At 37.8% G+C, this 19,496-nt stretch overlaps 1 protein-coding gene and 1 non-coding gene across 2 annotated transcripts in view; both read right to left on the minus strand.

Moving 5' to 3' along the window:
* Positions 1–3,278: 3,278 nt before the first annotated feature.
* LOC136145980 (uncharacterized) overlaps positions 3,279–19,496 on the minus strand; it is a 122,287-nt gene continuing 106,069 nt past the window's right edge. Inside the window, exons 5-6 of the mRNA XM_065904827.1 lie at positions 11,553–11,645; positions 3,279–8,433 (exon numbers count right to left, since the gene is read on the minus strand). Coding sequence (XP_065760899.1) covers positions 8,248–8,433; positions 11,553–11,645 — 279 coding nt within the window. The 3' untranslated portion in view covers positions 3,279–8,247. The remainder of the gene's footprint in view (positions 8,434–11,552; positions 11,646–19,496) is intronic.
* On the minus strand, positions 14,374–14,480 carry LOC136156690 (U6 spliceosomal RNA). Its single transcript, XR_010661178.1, has one exon. It is a non-coding gene; the product is annotated as a U6 spliceosomal RNA (small nuclear RNA).

Raw genomic sequence — 19,496 nt, forward strand, 5'->3', positions numbered from 1 at the left:
GCTTCTTTTCCAGCTAGAGAACATTTGGATGACTCAGGACCTCCACTCTGGCTAATGGTAAGTAGTCTTCCAAAATGTGTTTAGTTTTTTAACAATAATCTGGTAGTTTTTGAGGTCTTGAGAAAGGATGAAAAGGAAACTTTTAGGACTTGGGGAGAAGGGAGAGGAAGCTGTGGAATATAAAGATTTGCCATACTTATAAGTTATTGATTTCACGATGTAATGTGAGAAAAGGCAAAATGCAGCTACTACAGTCAATTAAAATAACAGATGACATTTGTGCTCAGCTGAGGTGGTTCAGGAAAATGTGCACAGAGCCCTCTGACATAGGACTTCCTCTTACTCCAAAGTCCTCCCAACCCTCCCTCTCTAAAACAAGCCACCCATTGACCTCATTTGTTTCCGAAATGGCTTTTTTTTTTAATTGAAACTGTTTCTCACTGAAAACTTTTGACTATATAGCTACATAATAAAAAGTTAGCCATCAACATACATAAAATATATACACTCAGTGAATTCAACTTAAGAAAATTTCCCAAAATATTCATGTAAATTTTGGGGGACTAGACAGACAAAACAATAGCTAATTGAGTTTTTCACTTTCACCTAATTATTTTTGGTCATGAGAAGACATAGACTGAGCTTGGCTGAAAACCAATCATTCATTTTCTATAGCTACACTTAAGAATTCAACCTGCACAGCGTATGCTAGGATAAAGAAGCTAGGATACAGAAGCTCAAATTAACATTAGAAATAATGCTACAGGTGATAGCATTTTAGCTGGAGAAAAAAATTCCTGGGATTCTGCAAAATTGTCTATAGAAGAAAAAGCTGAAAGAAATGGGACAAAATGGAGTTTATCAGATGCATAACACACAGGATGAAAAAAAGATCATGGATACAAACTGATATAAAACAACAGTATGAAACTACTTATAAGAGAAGAAAGAGAAGAAAAGACATGGTCATATCTGAATTAAGATCTCTTCTTCTTGATGTCAGATATATAAAATCAAATTCTACCCTTAAATATACAAAAGGACTAAATAATTGATTGGCTTCCGCTTTGCTTTAAACCAAAGACAGAGTATGGTGGTCAGGGAAAAAGCTTGTAATATCGTTTCCTTTCTTTATAGAGTAATGCTTATTGCTTTTCATTTCTCAGGATAAAAAAGTACCAGATTTATGAGGGCTTTTTCCTCCTCACCTCATCCCTGGACCCAGTTTAAGGCTTAATCGTCATCCTTTCAGAGTACAGCATTTCAGTTCATTTCAAAGCACAGGATTGGTGCTGATGAGAATGGGACCAAAATAAAAAAGAGATTAGTTGTCCTGAGAAATGTCCATTGTAAGTACTGCAAGAATAGTGAACCAACCAGCCAGAATAAACTGAAGTCGCCTACTGCTGTTTACAGGAAATTGTACAAAACAGTCCTGGAACAGAAGGGAATGGGGCATATGTCATCGACTTTGAAGATGGAGGAAAAGTTTCTGTATAAGCACCCTCCAAAGAAAATAAAAATTAACACATTCAAATACATTTGCTTCAAAACACACACAAACTGAGAAAAAAAATCTTAAAAACTAATTTGAAAATAATATGAAACTTTATTGTGGAAGTTATAGTGTTCTATTCCTTTAAAAGAGTGATAAGCTTTATGGGCTTCACAGGTGGTTCAGTGGTGAAAAAAAAAAAATATGCAATGCAGGAGACGTGGGTTCGATCCCTGGGTCAGAAAGATCCCCTGGAGAAGGAAATGGCAACCCACCCCAGTATTCTTGCCTGAGAAGTCCAATGGACAGAGGAACCTGGCAGGCTACAGTCCATGGAATCGCAAAAGAGTAGGACATGACTTAGTGACTAAACAACAACAATAAGCTTTATGCTGTGCCCACAATGGCAAAGACAATTAATTCTTCCAAAGATTTGACCACTAAACAGTTTTTAAAAATATGAAAATAATTACATCAGTGTATAGACTCTGGAAAATTTCTTCTCCAGTAATAAGTTCAGATAGACATTTCCTGTTTCACATTTCTAGTACACGTTGTCTTTTAAACAATAATAGTGTGAAACAATAGCTTGGCCTGAGTTCAATGCATACTAAGAAATGCCCTGGCCCTTGAAGGCTGGGATGAATCAGCCTCAAATGGCAAAGATCTCAGTGACGACAAGAAAGGCAGACTGTCTGGGGTGTGGTGGCCCTAGAGAATAAGATTCAAGAAGCTGACCCACCTAGATTTCAATCTTTGATGTTTCTTGACCATGAAGAGTGTCTATGTTTAATCTATACATTTACAGAGACAGCATTTAGGCTTGTGTCTGCATAACTTGGCTTTTAAATAAATTGGTTTGCAAGGCAAAACTGCAATACAGAAAAATAATGAGTTGGCAATTCCTCTTAAATTGTTAACCAAGATTGGCCATTGTTTTCACAACTCAACCTCCTGCTCTAGCAATAATGCAGTCAACAATGAACTCTTTCCTGCTCCTTACCAAACTTTGCAACCCACTGGGTTACCCTATTCATAGGGTATTCATATTCTTACCACTACTTTGAATAGTATGAAACAGAGCCACACAGTAGTGGGCCCCTACTAAACATCATTATTCATACACTCATCTTCTCTGATGCCAAACTGGGATCCTCAATACATTTCTTATTTTTTTGTTTTTTATGCACTTGCATGCTCATTCAGTCATGTCCGACTCTCTGGGATCCCATGGACTGTAGCCCACCAGACTCCTCTATCCATGGAATTCTCCAGGCAAGAATATGAGAGTGGGTAGCCATTCCCCTCTCCAGGGGATCTTCCTGACCCAGGGATTGACACTGGGTCTCCTACATTGCAGGAAGATTCGTAACCATCTGAGCCACCAGGGAAGACCTGAGAATATTTAGGCCAGTCATTTCCAGTGATATATCTCATTTCTAATCTTCTGCAGCTCAGTTATGCAAAGTAGATGAAGAGAGTATCCTAAAATAAAACAAACAATTTTAGAAGGGTTAACAATGTGACCAGCATACAGAGTTAGGAGGGGCAGAATATGAGCTGAGAAGTTACACAGAAAAGGGAATGACAGTGGGAGAAAAAGGTAACTAAGAAGAGGTTGCCATTCATCCAGTACCAGAGAATGAAGGAATGAGAAAGCTGGACATCCTCCTTGACCAAGACTTCTCCGTCACTCTCTAAATGCAACTCATTATCAAGCCATCCTCATTTTTTACTACAAGGGATAAAATATCTGCTGTTTTTTCCCCAAAAAAGAATAAAGTTTTATTCACTTATAAAACAATAATATTTATTTTTAAATTTAAAAACGATATAAAAAGACAGAGAAAAATAACTAAAAATTATCTCCTACCCTACTACCTAGAAATAAGCACTGTTTTAATATTTTGTGGAGCAGCCTTATAGATATCTCTCTATATATACACATGCACATTCCTGAACACACATACAGACAATTTTATAGAAAGTGAGGCATGTTATACAAGGAGTTGGGAAACATTCTGTTTTTTTACTTAACAGGTCACAGAAGTCTTTCTACTTCAATAAACATAGATATACACAATATTTTTTTCATGTTTTAATGGTTGTATAATTTCCATTGATACAAATATGTCATAATTTATTTAACGAATCTTTCATTGAAGGAAATACTTGTTTTCAATTTTAACAGTTAGGACAGCACTGATACTAATACCTTGTACATGTGGTGTATGCATAGTTGCTTCATTTGTATCCGACTCTTTCACGACCCCATGGACTGCAGCCCACCAGGCTCCTCTGTCCATGAGGTTCTCCAGGCAAGAATACTGGAGTGGGTTGCCATTTCCTCCTCCAGGGGATCTTCTCCATCCAGGGGTCAAATCTGTGCCTCCTGTGTCTCCTTCATTGGAGGCGGATTCTTTACTGCTGAACCACTGAGGAAGCCCAACCTTGCACATAAATATGTGCTATGATGAGAATTTCTTTACTAATCTGGTAACGAAAAGTAGTTCTTGTCTTTTTACTTCTACTTTTTGATCGTTAGTGAAGTTTTAACATTTTGTAGGGCAATTATATTCTTTGATAAATTGCTGCATCCATTTTTTCTATTAGAAAGTTTTTTATCTTATTGAGTCATAAGACCACTTTGAATATTAGGAATATCAACCCTTTTATCTTTCATATCACTCAGGTGTCACAAATGTTTTCCCCAGTTTGCCCCTTGTTTCACAATTTTATTATGTTTTTACTGAAGCTTTTAATTTTTACATAGTCAAATTCTTTCTTGGTTCAGTCCTGTTGAATTAATCTCCTACGATTTCTACCAGCACTAACCTAAATCAGATGGCTTATCATCTTTCACCCAGATAACTGTAAAAACCTGGATTGGTCTCTCTGATCTGCCACTGGGAATCTACACTAACAGAGGTGTCAGAGGGTTCTTTTTAAAATGAAAATCTGTCCAAGTCATTCTGTCTAAGACTATTCAGTGGTGTGTGTCTCAGTGGTGTATGGCTCTTCTAGGAGTCAATAAAATAACAACTAACTTTAGCAAATATTCCTGGAGCATTATTTATCTGTGAAGATTTTTGAAGAAAGAAGCATATTAATCTTATTTTAGGAGAAACATGGGAGACTTCCCTGGTGGTATAGTGGACAACAATCTGCCTGTTAATGCAGGAGACACGGGTTCGATTCCTGGTCCAGGAAGATCCCACATGCCCCGGAGCAACTGAGTCCATGGGCCACAGCTGCTGAGTCAGAGTGCTACAGCTACTGAAGCCCACGCACCTAGAGCCTGTATCTCTCAACAAGAGAAGCCACCGCAACGCGATACCTGTGCACTGCAACTCGAAAGGCGCCCCCGCTGCTTGCAGCCAAAGAAAGCCAGAGCGCAGCAAGGAAGATCCAGCACAGCCAAAAATAATTAATTAATTAAAAAGAAAAACACAAATATATTATGGAGCAGGACGCAAAATTCAAATGAATTTTTAAGATAAGCAATAAGGTTTCAAAGACATATCAGTGTTTAGGAGGAAATGTTTAAAAGGCAATGGATAGAGAGGATAACTCTCTGGTGCTTCAACATGTGCATCGGGGAGTGCCTTGCATTCACCAAAATTCACTGCCTTTTCCCCTTGTTGACATAGATTTCCCAGCCTCCCTTGAGGTTAGGTGTGATGATGTGATTGAATTCTGGCCCATGGAGGTGGAAGACATTAGGGTGATCATACAATGTATTGCCCAAATCAGGACACTGTTGGGAGTGCAAGAGAACATTTGCACTGTTAATTGCTGTCCTAGGAATTCAGGCATAAACTGGGGCAAGTGATCACGATGGGGAGAAGTGAAGCGCGTCACCCCAAGGCGGACCCAGGCCTAACTCGCTCGTCCTTTCTCCAGTCTGTTGACAGATGGGGCAGATGCTGGAGGAAGCCTCAATGCCCTGGATAGAGCCATGGCTTGCACTAAACTGATCTGAGAGTGAGAACACCACTTCCAGCATTTCAAACCATTGTAGTGACAGCAGTTCTTGTCCTGACTAGCACAATGTGGAATTCAAGGCTTTCTATTCCGCCTTCCCCTAGCTTTCCAGCCGTGCCTTTCATCATTCTCTAGCTTGAATTTAAGCTCTAGTGAACTGAACTGCTTACTCACATGTTTTAAGTATCTGTTTATGTGTCAATCTCTCCCACTAATCAGGGAGCTCCTTGATAGCAAAAACTTAGTCTTAATTATCTTTGTAGCAAGTCACAACCTGGCACATAAGACATTTCATGAATATCTGTGGAGTGAAGAAATATTTACCCATGCAAGGAGTAAATTTTTCAGCAGTGGCTATTTCATTATACTATCAGAACACATGGAAGATCTTTTATATCTGCAAAAACATGTTATTCAAATACAAGATTTTGAAAAAATGAATTAAGTACTTTTGTAACCCTAAAACATGAATAAAAAATATTCTTCCTCTTAGCCGTCAATGTTCCTTTATCTCTGCTTTCTCCCTGCACCCCACACACTGCTTATAAACACATACACACTCGTATTTGTTCATTTCCTGGGGGAATTTTTGACTTAACTAACAATAGTAGAAGTTCGAAGGAAAAGAAAGAATTACAATTTTAAGTTCAGATCCTAATGTTGGCCAATAATCCCTGCATGAGGTGCTTTTGCTCAGCAGGGGGATTTATCTCTCCTGTTACCCAAGATGATTAAGAGTTGACTTACAATTGACGGTGATGTACACTAGAGCATGTTATCAACTCAAGAAAGGGGCTTTGCCTGCATGATTTAATTAACATTAATGGTAGTTGAGCTGCACACACAGAGCATAATGTCCTCTTTGCTCTAAGAAAAGGAGGGGCTTTCACCACCTAGATTATGAAATATTGATGAATTCATGTATGCTGACATCCATCTAAAAATGGAATTGTTCAATCTGTCACTCCTTCCCCCTATCCACATACAAAAACATAATGGCAGTCCTGAGATAAACAAAAGGAGTGATGAGGGGGCGCAAATGAGGAAGGAGAATAAGAGTCAGGAAGGAAAAACACTGCAAATGAAATATGTCAGACTATAACCACAGACGCACAACATCCACAATCACACACACACACACAGACAAACACCCACTCTACTAATTAATACAGCTTTGCTTTTATGCCAGATATTGGGGAAACATTAATTAGAGAGAAATCTCATTAATACATTTCTCAGTTCATTAATTATGCATCAATGCCAAGTTTTTGTTGGCCTGACATAAGACGATCCTGTTCCAAGGAAGATCTGATGCTGCACATTGCACAACAGTTACGGGGATTTCCTAACTCCATGGGATGGGGTTCAGGACCTACTCAATTCATATGTTGTATGTATTTGTGTCCTCTGATAAGTATTTTGTGATTATGAAATGTTCTTAAAGCTCACTACAATTGTTTCTTAGCTAACACTTCATCCGTCTCTGTCACAAACATATTAGGAATTCTATTCAGCTGACAAAAAAAGCAACACAACACTGCAAATGTAATTAATGCCACTGAATTGTGCACTTAAAAATGGTTAAAGTGGTAAATTTAATGTGATATATATTTTGTCACAATAAAATTTTTAAGTAAAAGAGACTATCTATAGACTTTTTAAGAAGTTGTTCTAGGAAGTCTATGGATGTAAAGAAAAAAAAAGGTTGACAAGTTCTCAGTTTCAAAAGACCTCACAATGTGCTTCCTTGTATTCAGAGAAAATATTTTGAGATGAACTTCAGAACCCAGACAAACTCAAATGTGCAAAGATTTGAGGAAAGCAAGGATGTTTAGTGGTCTTATCAACAAATATTAATTGAGCATCTGTAAAATTCTTAGCATTGTACCAGTTAATTTGGAGCTGTTTCTGTTGCTTAGTCACTACGTCGAGTCTAACTCTTTTGCAACCCCGTGGACTGTAGCGCCCCAGGGTCCTCTGTCCATGGGATTTCCCAGGCAAGACTGCTGGAGCAGACTGCCATTTCCTTCTCCAGGGGATCTTCCCAATCCAGGGATCAAACCTTGGTCCCCTGCACTGGCAAGGGATTCCTACCCACTGTACCACCAGGGAAGTCTTGTGTACTGTATTTACCGAACAGGTCTATTTACTTAAATTCTCTTCTTCATTGCATATCTGATAAGGTACATATTTGTCCCATCAACCTTCCACTGAGCGGTTGTCTGGGATCAGCCCAGCCTGTAACAGAGCAAGGAAGAAGATAGGAGTGCCTCTTGCCTAACACTATATAATGTGTGGAATATGAGGGAAATCATTAAAGGCTATCTAAGGAGAGACTGCTGAGAGAAGTACCTGTCAGTGTCCGAATGTCCATCAAAGAAGGGTCTCAGTGGGTTAATGAGATCTTTGCTAGGAAACCAATTGTTTAGAGAACAAGATGCAGCAGTAGGTCCAAATGGGTGGGCTGCATTTTTGTATGTTTCTTAATATTCATGCTCTGTCAGCAGACCCAGTTTACCTGATAGAGACCAGAGGGTTGGGACGGATGAGGTTCAAATATCCTCCGTATGGAACAACTAATAGTTATGCAGCATTTTATACATTGCTAAGATGATTCTGGGGAAGAAGTTTCACAGGTGTCATTTCAACTGAACCTTGAATCAAGTAGATATGAATAGCATTCACAATTTACAGATGAAGATAAGGCTTGAAAAATGGGCTTCCACTGTAGAAACAGCTCATCTGGGGCTTGACCTTCACTCCCTGAGTCACCTAGAAGTAAGGTCATTTCTCCAACTGGAGGAGCCAGTCTTTGGATATGTTGTCTGCTGACCACCTCCTGGCTGGCAGGTCAGAGAAGCAGCAGTAACAGAGCTGCACTTAGGATGAGGAAGATGATGGATCCTGGAGGTCTTGGTGAATTTTTGAGATCTCAGTTTCTCACTCAAGAGGTCCTAGAAGAAAAGCAGTGGGAAATAATGGTTAAGTATGAATCCTCATTAAGTTTTTCCCTGATAACTTTCCAAATTATTTTCCAACAAAATACAGAGCAATTTAGGGCATATGACTCAGAAGCAGTGAAAAGAGGTTAAGTAAATTTTCAATTAAAAAACAAAAAGCCCTCTTTGCAGAGCTATCTACTTAGGTATATGCCTCAGGCTTCTTAGGAAATGTGTCTCTAAATATAAAATCTAGAAATTTTATTGATGCTGAACCTATCTTACTCCAGCAAAAAGCAATAACTATTCATCAATAGATACACAAACTAATTATAAAACAAAACAAAATCCTCCAAACAAAAGCAATAGAGGGCACAATTTTAAAAAGGTTTTAAAGCCTAATTCACCTCACACTTATCTCATTGAGATGCATTTCTAATAAAATTATACTTACTCTTAAGTCAAATCATATAACTTTTAAAAATCAACTGTATATTAATAGTAATTATATTGGTGACTTATAGCAGAGATGTTTGGACCTCATGTTCATGGGAAATTTTTAAAATTTTAAAGTTCAATTTATATAAATGACTTTGTCAAAATATTAATAAAAGATACTTAAGCATAAACATATATTAGAATAATATCTTATGGATGAGCTGGAATGGAAACATAAGTTTAAGAGAAAAAATGATGTAAATACTTATAAAGAAAGCATAAATATTTACTTTTTAAATGGATGGTAGGGATATTAAATTGCTATGGTATTTAGATCACATTAATTTCTATTAAAAAAGAATACAACATTTTAATTTTTAAGTAAAATATTTCCCTGAGAGAAATTATATCCTCTGTAACTATTGGCACTTACAATAAAAATTTTCAACTGTAACAATGTGCAAGAGGGACACATACTTTTGCAAAATTTTTTTGGGCTGCCTAAATGGGAAAAGAATCTGAAAAATAGATACACGCATATATATATAATTGAATCACTTTGCTGAAACTATCACAACATTGTTAAATCAACTGTACTCCAATATAAAATAAAAAGTCAAAACAATTCTATTAGGCTGCATGTGAATAGGAAAGTTTAAGGACCATTATGCTACAGGAACACAGCATTTGTCTAATATTTGTGTTGGAAATGCAGTTATTTCTAAAATGTTCTGTAGAAGGCAGAAAATCATATCCTGAGAGTACAACATCATAGCAATGTATTACTAAAGCAACCATAATCTTCTGAAATAACTATTTGTGTCTCAGCCAACACCTCCTACTATTGGCTGCCTAGTTCTTCTACAGCTACATCTTAAAACCTATTTGCCAGCTCATCATGCATATCAGCGAAGAAATAAGAATTTGGGAAGCTGCTGTAACATAATAATATTAAGCCACACTATGATAAGTGATAATTCTCTTATATAATTAAAGGCACATGCATACACATGATCACATAAGTCTTAACCCAATCCAGCATAACACATGTGGCTGACATGCAGGATTACATTAGTTTTCCAGGAGTTGCTCCTAAGGACTAATCAGGAAGTTGCTTACCCTCAAGGAACAGCATATACCTAAATAAATAAAACAGGCCAACATTGTACACAGGAACAACACATAGAACAGGAAAGGACCATCTCTTTGCATGTTTTAATTTATCTTCAAGGCAAAGTGACAGTAATCCATTAAAGTTAAACTGGAATCAACTTTTAACAAAAATCCAGGAAAAAAAGTAGTTAAAACAAGTTTTCTGGAGCTATTAAGACATAGAGTTCTGCTACAAAAGTGTTCAGAAAAAGTTTTACAATCTAAACACACTGAAACTCCCTAGTGTAAAACACTCTTAGCTAAATTATGGGAAAAGCCAATGTCGTATCAGCACCAAACAATCACCCAGCATCAGAATGAAAAGAAGGAAATGTTGTTCTGAATAGCTTGCCAAGGCTAAAGAAAAGTAGAACAGTTGCTGAAGACGGATTGTACAGACCAAAAGGACGCTTTCTAATTTGTGTTGCCACTTAAATTTTGAAATAGGTCATTATCTTCAAATTTCGGGTAAATATAGCTGCATCAGAGTAAAACAGAGAGAAAGAGAGAGAGGGAGGAAGAGAGGAAAAAAGGGCTTAACAAGAAACAGTGAAAAATGCATTTTAATTTTTAGATTTCTCTCAATCGATATATCCTGTAACTCATTATAGGAGTATGCATGCTGTGTTTTCCTCGTTTAACTTTTGCTGAGAGATGAAGATTAGGTTAAGTTTACAAACAGTAGATCTGGGCATCCTTATAGTAAACAAGTGATTAACAATATCCTTTATACAGTCTGTAGAAAACCATTTTAATGTTTGTTTTCAACAACTTGACTGCTTGAGTATCTAGTAAAATATTTTTTAAGCAAAATCACTTGACAATTTAACATAACACAGTAGTTCCTAACCTTTTTGAATATAATAATATTCAAGCTTATCATAAGGGAAAATTTCAAAAGCCACCAAGTTAAAAAGAAGGCTAGACTAAATCTCTATGTATTCATCATGTGGCTTCAACAATGCTCAACTCATGACCAATCTTGTTTCATCTATAACACACCTACTTGTTCCACCCATATTATTTTTGAAGCAGATCCAAATTATGAGATGATTTACTTTTGTTTCTAGAGTAAAATGTTTGAGGGCCCTCTCCTGTCACATTTCAGTACTTGTATTTTTAACAATACTCAGTTAAAATCTACAGGTCCATCTGGATTATTGCCCACCCCACTTCTGCGGATTTGCCCTGACTCTGTGCCACCCTCCCCATCACAAGGTTCTGTGGTCTGTGGCGGGGAAGCTCCTGGCATAATGAAAATAGCTGGTAACATCACTTAGAAATATGCTTATTCATTAATGCCTTCACATATACTCACAACACAAACACTGCTTGTGCAGCTTTATTTCTCAAGAATATACTTGTCACTACGAGTTTATAAGTAGATTAAGAAAGATAGAATTAACAGGACTTTTTTCTCCTCTTTATCCACTAAACTGAGCATTTCTCTGCTAACAGAACAAAGAGCTAACACAGGCCACTGTTTTCTCAAGCGTTGTTACTCCCTAACAGCTGTTTAGGGGCTTTTATGACCTTGACGTTACCTTTGAAAAAAACTCCCGATCTTTGTGGGCTGCAAATCTTTGCGCAATACAGCTTGAGAGCTGGCTGTGCTTGTTGGCAGTCTCCTGGAAAAGCTAAGAATAAATGAGTGAAGGCTGTGTTCACACACTTGGAAATGACAATAGCACACTGGAGGCCTTGGTACACCCGTACATTAATTTCCTTTATATAAAAGGCCAATATCTAATGCTATTAGTCAGTACTTCTCTTACATATGAAATTCACTTTTGTAGGAAGAAAGAAAAAGAAAGCTTCTTTTTTTCTCTACATAAGAGGGATAATTTCTTTAGTTTCCTCAGTAAGGAGCTCTAAAAAAAAAAATCTTTCCTGATTTCTGCTCAGTGCATACATGTAATACTGATTAATGCTAATAGGGTTCACATATTTAAAAAAGAGTGCACTCAATCTCATGATTATAAATACCATTCAGAAAGTGTGTGACTGGAATTTATTGGTATGAATTTAATTCAGGTCAGTTTTAAACTCCTAAACTTTTACGTTTAAATGAACAGAATTATCTCCATTAAATCATACTTGACACCGATTGTAGTTATATAAAGAGAAAAGTTATAGCAGTGTTACACATACTTTATTAGTGGAAAGCAATCATTTCCACTTGAATTTTCTTTCTAGTTTCATAATATCCTGTTTGGTAATTATGAATTTCTGAAAAAATACTACATCACTTGAAGATTCCAATTTTGGCTTTATTTTTTTAAACATGTCCATTACAGAGCTGAGCAAATAGTATATATAAGATAATGAAATCTTGCTTACATAGTAGAATGTTTTTCTAAAACATATTTCAAACATGAAATAAGACAATCTAGTTTTCAGCCAGGGAAATTATTATCTGCTGCATATGTATTGTACTAATTAGATTATGCCCAAATCCTGGTAATTTGCATAATTGTATTTAATTTGCCAGAGGGGTCAAATTATAGCATTGGACCTCTACTAAGAGGTAATGCTGCTTAGTCAGCAAAAGCCTAACACATTCTAAAGAAACTGAAATGCATTTGAAACTTTAGAATAATAAGATGCAGTCTTTTCAGAGGTCCAATTTGAATAGAAATCCCCCAAGAAATGCAAGTAGTTACATATATATAATCATGAAATATGGTTAACCACTGGTTGGAAGTTCTTGTTTTTCATCCCTTTCAGTTTACTGTCCATTCCTTAAATTTTTTTTCTGGCCACTTAACTAGCCTATCATTAAAATGTAAAAGGCTCAGTGGTTAAGAATCTGCCTGCAATGCAGGAGATGTGTGCAAGAGACACAGATTTGACCGGAAAGATTCCCTGGAGAAGGAAATGCCAATCCACTCCAATATTTTTGCCTGGAAAATCCCATGGACAAAGTAGCCTGGCGGGCTTCAGTCTATCTCGTCACAAAGAGTCAGACGTGACTTAGTGACTAAATTACAACAACAGAGAACCAATCTAAATTTATCAAACTGGAATCTTAGAGGTGGAGGTTCTGGAGGCAGGGTGAGGCAGAACCTGAGAACCAGAATTATTTAAAAAGTTCCCCAGAGGGCTTTTTTAAAAAGCCGTTTCATTGAGATATAATTTACCTAACATAGAATTCACCTAATTAAAGAATACATTTCAGCGGTTTTTAGCATATTCATAGGTAGATATGACCATCATCACTGTCAACCTTAGACCACTTTTATCATTTCTAAGGAAACTCTTTAGCTATTCTCTGACTGTCCTGCCGTCCACACCATTCGTGACTCTATACCTTTCCCCGTTTGGGACTTTCATACAAATGGAACCACACAATTTGTGATCTTGTATGACTGGCCTCTTTCCCTTAACATAATGTTTTCAAGGTCCAACCAAATTGTATTAGTACTTCATTCCTTCTTATGGCCAAAGAGTATTTCATTGCATGGATATACCACATTTTGTTTATGGACATTTGGGTCCTTAGAGGATTTAATCACTAGCCATATTTGGTAACTAATGATCAAGAATTGATCTCAAGACAGTTTCAAGCTCTCACAAAGCAAGGAAGGAAGAGAAGCACGGCTGGAAAGGCAAGGCTTAGGATGGAATTGGCTCTCCACTTACTAGTCATATGACCTGGGCAGTGTTTTTAATTCTCTCCATTTTGTTTTCTTCATTTGTAAAATAGGAAAAATAATTTCTCCTTCTTAGAACTGTCATGAGGATACATGAGACAATCTGAGTAAAACTCTTAAAATTGCCTGGCACACAGGAATTTTACACATGACAGCTATTATTTGCATTTACCCTGTTGAATGAATATATATCAGTCATTTATATACAAAGTTATATAAATAGTTGGACAGGTATTTCCATCTAGAAAGTAAATTATTATAAGCAAAATAAACTTCTCCAAGTTATAAGAAAGTAAAAGAACAGATTGAATGGTGCAATTTCTTCACTTTTTAAAGCAAAAGTAAAAGTTATATTAAATAAGTCCACACTGTCATTTGAAAAAAAAATTGCTTCTATTTAAAAATATAAATCAGATTTTTATTGTTTCATTGCATTTTCAAAGTCCACATAGTTTGAATACTATGTGAAATTTCTACCCATATAAGTGCAGGTATGATATATATGTGTGTGTACATACAAACACATGTGAATGCACATATAATTATATCGAACAGTTAACACTGAACTCTTGATATATGCCAGGCAATGTACTTTATATTCATTAATATAAAGTATTACATTATGAGTCAACCCTTCCAACAACCTTACATGATCAGCTAAGGCAATCAAAGCATCAGGTAGTCAAGAATCTTGTTCTTCTTTTTTTTTTTTTTAAATATGGAACGCTTCACAAATTTGCGTGTCATCCTTGCGCAGGGGCCATGCTAATCTTCTCTATATCGTTCCAATTTTAGTATATGTGCTGCCGAAGCGAGCATAAGAATCTTGTTCTTGACCATAAAACAAGTGAGTAGCAGAGCCCAAGTTGTTAACCATGACTCTTGCGATAGTTTTTCCTCCATGCATTTGTACATAAGATAATGGAATAGATCTTGTTCCTCAACCACAGCATGATGTTTATTACAGCTTGAAGCAGTCTTTAATAGGTATTAGTTAAACCCTCTTAATCAATAGATGAAAAGACGGAAAGCAAGGCCTTGAAGTGGCTAGTCCAATATGGTTAGTTCTGGTCTCTTGTTCTCCAATCTAGTTTCTTTCTACCACCTCGTGCTGTCCTAGTACCAAGGCTCCATTTTTGTTTTAAAATGCAATGTAATAGGAAAATGCCAAGCATGTCTAGGGTACCCATATTGGGTCTGCCTTAAGAGTCCTTACCTCATTCTCCTGCTGGAATACTACCCATATTTAAGGGTCAACTCATATGTAACCTCTTCTGTGGCAATTTCTTCCTAGTTATTCTGTCGTTACTCTGGAGGGTCCTTATATTCTTTTTACCTAATACAGGGCTAGCTCAATGCATATTTACTGAATGTAAGCAAATGTGATGGGATTCTAAAATGAAATAACTGGGGTCAATATTGAGGTTAGAAGTGGATTATAAAGAGCTTGGAATGCTATGCTAAATTTTTAAACTGAAAATTTTGAAAGGTAGAGATGCGATAATACTTATTTTTCAGCAAAATAGGTCATTGTAGTACAGTGATTCATAACAGAAGGTACTGGGTATAGTTCAGTTAGTAGTTAGAAATGCTGAATTTGAGTTCAAATAACAGCTCTATCACTATCCATGTAATAACTATCCATGCTAATAAAGTGTAACAAATATGATTTTAACTAAATGGCCTATCATTCCAAGAGCAGGTTTAGATTTTCTTCTATAAAGGATTTTTTTGAAACAACATTTGCTGCAGCAAAATCTGAACTATAATATTCATTCAGTTCCATACTATCCAGCATCAGATTATAATTGCCTTGTTTAATACAGTTGATATTCCACATAGAATTCATTCTGCTTTTTATAAATATTCCATCATGGATTAGATCTTTGCTTAAGCTTATTATCTGATCACAGTTTCCATTATAATTTGTCTGAGTCTGTCCCCACAGGACTGCTATGCCCAGCTTTTCTTTGCTTGTTATCAGATGAAGATGAACAGTGCAGAACTGTGAATAAATTGTATAATTGGATAAAGTCATCTGGCCTGCCTCAAGGCTGCTCTGTCCGCTTCTGAAGATCCACATTGCCTTTCTGCTCTCCAACTCTCCTCCTCCATCAAAACAAAAAAGAGTGTGATATCCTCATTGATAGCTAAAACTGATTCAGGTATTTGTGTTGTAAGCTCCTTATCTCTAATTGTGGAATGAAAGGATTTATCCTTTCATTTTTCAAAGAAAAATTTTTTCTTCCACAGTTAGTGGAAGGGAAATTCTAGATCAAATGCTAACCCTGAAGGCAAAAGAATTTTCATCATATTAGGGTGCTGTGTATGTTAGGGGAGGGTGAAGTTGTGGTGAGAGAGGTTTGTGTAGAAAAATATGATCAGAGAGAAAATTTCTACTTATCCCATATTTTCTTGTAAGCCTCAGTCAGTTCAGTTCAGTCGTTCAGTTGTGTCCGACTCTTTGAGACCCCATGAATCGCAGCACTCCAGGCCTCCCTGCCCATCACCAACTCCCAGAGTTTACTCAAACTCATGTCAATTGAGTCGGTGATGCCATCCAGTCATCGCATCCTCTGTCTTCCCCTTCTCCTCCTGCCCCCAATCCCTCCCAGCCTCAGGGTCTTTTCCAATGAGTCAACTCTTTGCATGAGGTGGCCAAAGTATTGGAAGTTTCAGCTTCAGCATCAGTCCTTCCAATGAACATCCAGGACTGATTTCCTTTAGGATGGACTGGTTGGATCTCCTTGCAGTCCAAGGGATTCTCAAGAGTCTTCTCCAACAACACAGTTCAAAAGCATCAATTCTTTGGCGCTCAGGTTTCTTTACAGTCCAACACTCACATCCATACATGACTACTGGAAAAACCATAGCCTTGACTAGATGGACCTTTGTTGGCAAAGTAATGTCTCTGCTTTTTAATATGCTATCTAGGTTGGTCATAACTCTCCTTCCAAAGAGTAAGTGTCTTTTAATTTCATGGCTGCAATCACCATCTGCAGTGATTTTGGAGCCCAGAAAAATAAAGTCTGACACTGTTTCCACTGTTTTCCCATGAAGTGATGGGACCAGATGCCATGATCTTAGTTTTCTGAATGTTGAGCTTTAAGCCAACTTTTTCACTCTCCTCCTTCACTTTCATCAAGAGACTTTTTAGTTCCTCTTCACTTTCTGCCATAAGGATGGTGTCATCTGCATATCCGAGGTTGTTGATATTTCTCCTGGCAATCTTGATTCCAGCTTGTACTTCTTCCAGTCCAGCGTTTCTCATGATGTACTCTGCATATAAGTTAAATAAATAGGGTGACAATATACAGCCTTGATGTACTCCTTTTCCTATTTGGAACCAGTCTGTTGTTCCATGTTCAGTTCTAACTGTTGCTTCCTGACTTGCATATAGGTTTCTCAAGAGGCAGGTCAGGTGGTCTGGTATTCCCATTTCTTTCAGAATTTTCCACAGTTCATTGTGATCCACACAGTCAAAGGCTTTGGCATAGTCAACAAAGCAGAAATAGATGATTTTCTGGGACTCTCTTGCTTTTTCAATGATCCAGCAGATGTTGGCAATTTGATCTCTGGTTCCTCTGCCTTTTCTAAAACCAGACTGAACATCTGGAAGCTCACGGCTCACGTATTGCTGAAGCCTGGCTTGGAGAATTTTGAGCATTACTTTACTAGCGTGTGAGATGAGTGCAATTATGCGGTAGTTTGAGCATTCTTTGGGATTGACTTTCTTTGGGATTGGAATAAAAACAGACCTCTTCCAGTCCTGTGGCCACTGCTGAGTCTTCCAAATTTGCTGGCACATTGAGTGTAGCACTTTCACAGCATCATCTTTCAGGATTTGAAATAGCTCAATTCGTCAGAGCCCCCAAAATGGAAGAAGCAGCCAGTGACTCTGAGCATGTGACTGGTTACCTGGCTACAAGGTGATAGATAACCAAGGTGAAGGGTCAGGATTCTTAGTTATGCAATAAGTTGGCTCCAGACATCAGAACCATGTGAGCCACAGAGTAGATATACTATGGAAGCTTTTGAGAAATAACTGAAGGTCTAGAACACAGGGCAGGCAAGATCAATGGAATCCAAGGGGATATATAAGCTATGTCTTGCATTTTTTCTATTTTATAAAGATTGTAAGTTCATTTTCCCCTGGTAGCTCAGATGGTAAAGAATCTACCTGCAATGCAGGAGATTCCAGTACAATTCCTGGGCCAAGAAGATCCCCAGAGAAGGGATAGGCTAATCACTCCAGTATTCATGGACTTCCCTGGTGGCTTAGACAGTAAAGAATCTGCCTGCAAGGCAGGAGATACGGGTTCAGTCTCTGGGTTGGGAAGATCCCCTGGAGGTTGGCATGGCAACCCACTCCAGTATTCTTGCCTGGATAATCCCCATGGACAGAGAAGCCTGGCAGGCTACAGTCCATGGGATCCCAAAGAGTCAGATATGACTGAACGACTAAGCACAGCACAAGTTCATTTAGGGCAGGACTATGTATTTTCATCTTTGGTCCTTTATAAATATAACTATAACTATATCTTAGATGAGTTTGACCTCCAGGTGTACTGATTTCAAAGTCAGTTTGTAGAGAAGGGCAAGAAGCAGGATTGAGCAAGGTGGGAAAACCATTTAGCAGTTCAAATTGGCATTTATGAAGGAGCATGTTGAACTGGAGCTCAGCCAAAGACAAAGTTAATGGGACCTAATTTGCCTTGAATACAATAGCAATGGAATATTAAAAATCAAGTCGCTCCACTGGCAGGGAATGATATGTAGCATCCCATCCAAAGGCTGATGACATAGGAGACAAGATCCAGTTCCCAGGAATAGAGAACAGGCTGTCAGAGATCCAGCCAACTGGACTGGTTTCAAAACAGGTTTCAGTTCCAAGCAGGGAACTGGAATAAAAATATGGGAGACCAAAGCAAAAAGGACTCATAACTGGGCTGTATGAACATGGCAGGAATTTTACAGATGAATGAAATTACATTTGTATTAATAATAATGATTTGTAGTCAATACATATCACATATTCTTGCAGGAGAAGATGAATGCGTGTCCTTCTACTCTGCCATCTTGGAACAGAACTTACTGTCTCATAGTTACTTCTCTAAATTATATTACTTAATTTTCTCAACAACTCTCCTAGACAGATACTTTTATTATTTTTGTTTCATAGATAAGGAAATCAAGAATCAAGAACATTAAATAACTTGCCCTTGGTCACATAGCTAATGAACAGAGGATTGGATCTAACTAACACAGCCTGTTCAAGAGCATATACAGTCAACCACCATTGAAAGTATTAAATGAAAGAAGGCTTACAAAGCTCTTAGCAGAGTTCCAGTTACATAGGAAGGAGTCAGTGAAGATTATCGATTGTTAATAGTATAGTAATAAAGGTGGCTCAGAAGTAAAGAATCCACCTGTCAAAGCAGGAGGTGCAAGAGATGCAGGTTCAATCCCTGGGTCGGGAAGATCCCCTAGAAAATTCCACAGACAGAGACGCCTAGCAGGCTACAGTCCATGGAGCTGCAAAGAGTTGGACATGACTGAGAAACTGAGCACGCACAGAGAACCCAGTAATGGAAGCAGCACTGTTAACTGCAGCAGAAGTGGTCCCTGTAGCAGCAGTAACACGTATGTGGGATTTGGAGCCAGCTATTAAGGCCTATGGGCTTCCCACACGGCTCAGTGGGTCTCCACGTGCAGTGCAGGAGACGCAGGAGAAATGGGTTCGATTCCTGGGTCAGGAAGATCCCCTGGAGAAGGAAATGGCAACCCACTCCAGTATTCTTGCCTCGAGAATCCCATGGACAGTGGAGCCTGGCG

This window comes from Muntiacus reevesi, chromosome 1 (genome assembly GCF_963930625.1).
Source record: "Muntiacus reevesi chromosome 1, mMunRee1.1, whole genome shotgun sequence".
Classification (NCBI taxonomy): domain Eukaryota; kingdom Metazoa; phylum Chordata; class Mammalia; order Artiodactyla; family Cervidae; genus Muntiacus; species Muntiacus reevesi.